A 5,423-nucleotide genomic window follows, 5' to 3' on the forward strand; every position below is an offset into this window, starting at 1 on the left:
CCCTAGCTGCCGGACGCCTCCTTCCTTTTTGGTCCACGACATTGTAGAATGTCCTCTGCATGTTTTGCAATGTGGCACACATGGGTGTGCGTTACATGAGGGCGCACTGGTGCATTTGGTATTGCAAAGCCTAACCTCAACTATTACGCCTACAGAGCCATAGCGAACGAGATCATAAACCACAAAACTTTAACCCGGAGGAAGTAGACAAGTGCAACTCTAGATTCCACCACATTTGGGAGCGGAGTGCGAGACCTGGAGCATGTGGTGCTGTTTTCGTCAAATCCCCCCCGATGTCGTGACCTGCCTGTCCGGGTGCGGAGCAGCGGCACAAATACGGGCGACGACATGGCATTTGCTAGGCCAATGCAGCCTCGTGGCAGACAGATCGCCGGTTATATTCGTGTTGATCCCTGCCATGGAAACAAAGCAGTGAACAGCAGAGTACTTATGCAGCATTTCGACAAAAATATATGACACACGGTGTGTGTAAGAAGGAAAACATACTCACGTTCATCATAGTAAATATTTTCATTTTTACCTCAGCATCATCCTTTTATCATTGTTTTTTTTCCCTTTATCATTTGTTTATTTATTCTTATCTACGTACGCAGTTTATTTGGTTCATTAAATAAGGTTTTTTCGTAACTAAGTTATCATTACTTAGGTAAATATGGCATGGAATCAACTTATAGCTCAGTTTTTGGGATATACCAAAATGTTTCAGTATGGTTTTGGTAAATATCCCCCCGTCCCAAAATGTAAGATTATTTTTTACACTATCACATTTTGGAACACAAGAGTACTAAACTAACCAAAGCTGACACAAATTAAAAAAATAAGATTACCAAATTTCACATTTTTTTTGTTGACGGGCACAGGTAATGCAACATGCACGCCCGCAAAAAAGATATTCAACATGTTGTATAGTACTCCCTCCTTCCCAAAATATAAGTCACGCTTTGACCTTTTTGTTCTTCATCGCATAACTTTGAATATGATTTCCACTTATTATACGTCCACTAAATTAGTATAAATATACATGAAATATATTTTTTGCAAGACAAATACAATGTTATCAGTTATATATATTCAATCCATGCATTTTCATATGTATTGATGGTCAAAATTGTGCATCAAAGACCATGCAAACTCAATCGCGCCTGACACTTTGGGAACGAGGGAGTGCCTGTACTAGTGTACGTACCACCTGTAAGTAATTAGCTAGCAAATAACCACCACATCTGTGTGTGCAACCAAGTTTGGATGTATGAGTGAATGGCTATGTTGTTGATCTGGTAGAGCACAGGATGTATTAGATTTCTGAGCCATCATTTAAGAAGCACATTTTCTTTCCGCATCATGTCCTTTTCACTCTCAACAGACCTGACCGCTGGTGCCTAACTTCCAGCACAAATTTAGAACAACCCAACCACTCTTTCATTCCTGTGGCTCCAAACATCCAATCCAAGGCAGCACGACGCTCCGGTTGCTTCTATACACTATATATATGCCCCAGTCGGGTGACCCCATACTCATTCTCATTGCAAGCACCTCGAAGATATTGTACTCCACCATGATCCTGCAAGCAAGCAAAAGGCCAAGAATGGCAATGTATTCTTCCCTTCCTGTGTACGCCATTCTTTTGCTTCTTTCTTGGACATTCAATTCGTTGCCTCTTTGTGCATCCGATAACCGGATTGTCGCTGGCAAGCCGCTCTCCCCTGGCAATGTCCTCGTCTCTCAAGATGGGGTGTTTGCCCTGGGATTCTTCTCCCCATCCAACTCCACCAAGAACTATCACTATGTTGGCATATGGTACAATCGCATCCCGGAGCGCACGGTGGTATGGGTTTCTAACCGTGCGGCTCCGATCACCACTAACCTCTCCTCTGCAAATCTTGTCGTCACCAACAACTCCGACATAGTCTTGTCTGATAGCAATGGTCGTGTCCTCTGGACAACGAACAACAGCGTCAGCATGAATTCCATCTCGGTGGAAGCAGTGTTGGACAACACTGGCAACTTCATCCTTAGATCACTAGCTGACAGTGCCATACTATGGCAAAGCTTCGACCACCCCACCGACACCCTCCTACCCGGCATGAACATCAGGCTCAGCCACAACACGCTTCCACTGCAGCACCTCGTCTCTTGGAAGGCCCAACATGACCCATCCCCCGGTGAGTTCTCCTACGGCGCAGACCCTAGCAGCCTCCTCCAGTGCTTCATTTGGAATGGCTCGAGACCACACCTGCGAAGCCCGGTGTGGACAAACTACCTCTACATGGACAAATTCAACAAGTCTGCCATTTACATGGCCTTACATCACGCCGGCGATGAGGTGTACATGTCCTTCGGCATGCCGACTGGTTCCTTCATCCTGTTGGTCAGGATGCAGATTGACTACTTGGGCAAGGTAAATATACTAAGCTGGGACAGCAACATGTCAGTATGGAGAGCTCTGTATGCAGAGCCTCAACATGAGTGCAATACGTACGGCTACTGCGGTCCTTATGGTTACTGCGACAACACAGCAACCGTCCCAGTTTGCAAGTGCCTTGACGGTTTTGAGCCGAGGGATGGTAAAGGATGGATCGCCGGTAGCTTCTCACAGGGATGCCGACCGAAGGAGGTGCGAAGGTGCACCCATGGAGATGATTTCCTAGCCTTTCCAGGCATGAAGGTCCCTGACAAATTCCTTCATCTCCCGAGTAGAAGCTTTGACGAGTGCAGAGAGGAATGTAGAAGCAATTGCTCCTGCGTGGCATATGCTTACTCCAGGATGAGCAACATGGATATTGATGGAGATGACACAAGATGCTTGGTATGGATGGGAGATTTGATCGACATGGAGAACAACACTCAAGGAGGGGAGAACCTCTATGTTCGGACTAGAATATTGCAAGGTATGCATGGTTTATTGCTCCTATTTGTCTAGTTGTTTCTATATCTTTTACTAGTATGAGTTGATAGAGATAGATTCTTTTCACTTCTTTTATTTGAAGAGAATAATTGGAGAAAGAGTGCCCTCGTGTTTTTATTCAAGAAAGGAGTCTGCTATGAATGTGGTGATAAGCACTGACAATCTTTGGTTATTCTCCTTATATTAATTATTTTTTGTGCAGGTGACATGAAAAAGATCACAACCCTAGAAATTGTATTATCAGTTGTTTCAAGTTTTCTAGTACTCATATGCGTGGGGCTTATTTGCATCTATGCTTTTAGAGGTAGGAAACTATTGCTTTAGTTCTAATTTTTATGTCATCTCTAGTCCCAAGAAACTGAGGAGATAGTACTCACACTCCTTACAGGCAATCGCCGAAGCAAGGTTTTCTGGGGAAGGTTGATGCGACGGGATACAGGAAATTACAATGAGCTCGCTGATAGTAACACAGAGTTTCCCATTTTTAACTTCAGGGTAATTGCTGCCGCGACAAATAATTTCACTGAATCCAACATTCTTGGCAAAGGAGGCTTTGGCAATGTTTATAAGGCAAGAAGTATTTGTACTTATAATTAGATTTCTCTCTGTTTTTTCCGAGGGAGATAGTTAGATCACTAATGGAAGATCCAACTTTCTTGACTCAATAATACCTCATGCATGTTTCAGGGAAGGTTGGAAGATGGTAGGGAAATTGCTGTGAAAAGGCTTCGTGTAGGTTCTCTCCAAGGGGCAGTGGAGTTCAAAAATGAAATAGCTCTGATTTCTAGGTTGCAACACAGAAACTTGGTCAAACTTCTAGGCTGCAGTATTCATGAAGATGAAAAGCTTTTGATTTATGAATATCTACCTAACCGAAGTTTGGATTACTTCATTTTCAGTAGGTTCTGCTCACTTGTTGCAAAATCTTTACTTTTGGTCAAACATCACTGATAAGATGATTTATCTAATTCTGTCCCTGACAGATGGTACAAGAAAATTGCTGCTAAACTGGTCCACAAGATTTAAGATAATCAGGGGTGTAGCAAGGGGCCTTCTTTATCTCCACCAAGATTCCAGATTGATGATGATTCATAGAGATCTCAAAGCAAGTAACATATTGTTGGATGCTGAGATGAGCCCCAAAATTTCTGATTTTGGTACAGCTAGGCTCTTTGGTGTCCATGAACAGGAAGGACATACCAATCAAGTTGTTGGAACATTGTGAGTAGTGAGGAATTTCATTTATGTGATCTCTCAACTTCTGTGCTTCAACTGGTTTATAATTTTAAATTTACCGCTGTTAATTGTCAAAGCAGTGGATACATGTCACCGGAATACGCAATGGAAGGTATCATCTCTGTAAAATCCGATGTTTACAGCTTTGGCGTATTACTTCTAGAGATTGTAAGTGGCATGAAGATCGGCACCACAACCCCAAGCGCACATGCACGCGCTCATAACCTTATAGATTATGTAAGTGCGTTATACTTTATTAGTGATTATGGCTGCGTGCATCTTTTGATGAAGAGGCTGGGTGTTATCTTCTTTTTCAGAAAAAAAACTTTATTTAGTGATCAGAACTTGTTCAACTGATATGAAGGGGTGCTACTTTGTACTTAATTAATGACATGATTGGTTTATGCAGGCATGGAGCTTAAGGAAGGATGGGAAAATGATGGATCTAGTCGACTCATCTATTGTAGAGGGTTGCTCTCTCGTTGAACCTCTACGATGCATACATATCGGACTCTTGTCGGTGCAGGACGACCCAGACGCTCGCCCCCTCATGTCTTCGGTGATAGCAAGCTTGGATAACAAAGATATTGAGCTCCCACAGCCGAAAGAGCCTATGTGCTTTGCACGTCGTAACTACGGAGCTGGCGAAAGCCAAGCAGATGACCTGAGCCTCGAAAACCTCAAGGGGCGCTAGAAAACCGTTGGTCATGTCTTGTCCTTGTGACCCTAATATCTTCATGTACTTACCTGCTCGATTCTAGACTATACTAGTTGAGCTCTCTCACCGCCAGGATTGTAATTTGTGCTTGTAATCTGTATGCTTGTAACTGTAATGTGTAATACGGTTGTCCTCTTCTTGTCCTTCATTAGTTGTCTGGATAACTAAGTATTTGGAACAAGTTTTAGAAAAAATAGTTTTAAGAGGATTTTTTAGGAAAACCAGTTTTAAGTAGGTTTGTAGAGTACTTTATTTGGGCTTAAAAACTGCAAATATGGCACTAGTTTGCCTAAGACGAGTGTTGAATGGATTTTCATCTCACAGCCGAATGTGCATGAGCTCATACTCGGCCTCCTGTTCTCTAAATCTTCTATTTCTTCAAAGCATTGATGCACATAATTGGTCTCCTGTTTCACGAGCGGTAGAATTGCTGGCACAGTCACCAATGGGCATAAGTTTGGTCGACGGTCCTATTTCACCTCGTCGTCGAATGAGCCGGGCCTTGATCATCGGCACGGCGACGGACGTCGCGAAAGGGTTGCG

General features: G+C 43.2%; 1 protein-coding gene across 1 annotated transcript; it reads left to right on the forward strand.

Annotated features, from left to right (window-relative positions):
- Positions 1–1,606: 1,606 nt before the first annotated feature.
- LOC123100687 (G-type lectin S-receptor-like serine/threonine-protein kinase B120) lies at positions 1,607–4,856 on the forward strand. Its single transcript, XM_044522572.1, has 5 exons — positions 1,607–2,909; positions 3,129–3,230; positions 3,910–4,147; positions 4,243–4,399; positions 4,572–4,856. Exons 1-5 carry the CDS (start codon positions 1,607–1,609, stop codon positions 4,854–4,856), a joined length of 2,085 nt encoding a protein of 694 aa, XP_044378507.1.
- The last annotated feature ends 567 nt before the right edge of the window (positions 4,857–5,423 follow it).

Source organism: Triticum aestivum, chromosome 4D, assembly GCF_018294505.1.
Source record: "Triticum aestivum cultivar Chinese Spring chromosome 4D, IWGSC CS RefSeq v2.1, whole genome shotgun sequence".
In the NCBI taxonomy this organism is placed as follows: domain Eukaryota; kingdom Viridiplantae; phylum Streptophyta; class Magnoliopsida; order Poales; family Poaceae; genus Triticum; species Triticum aestivum.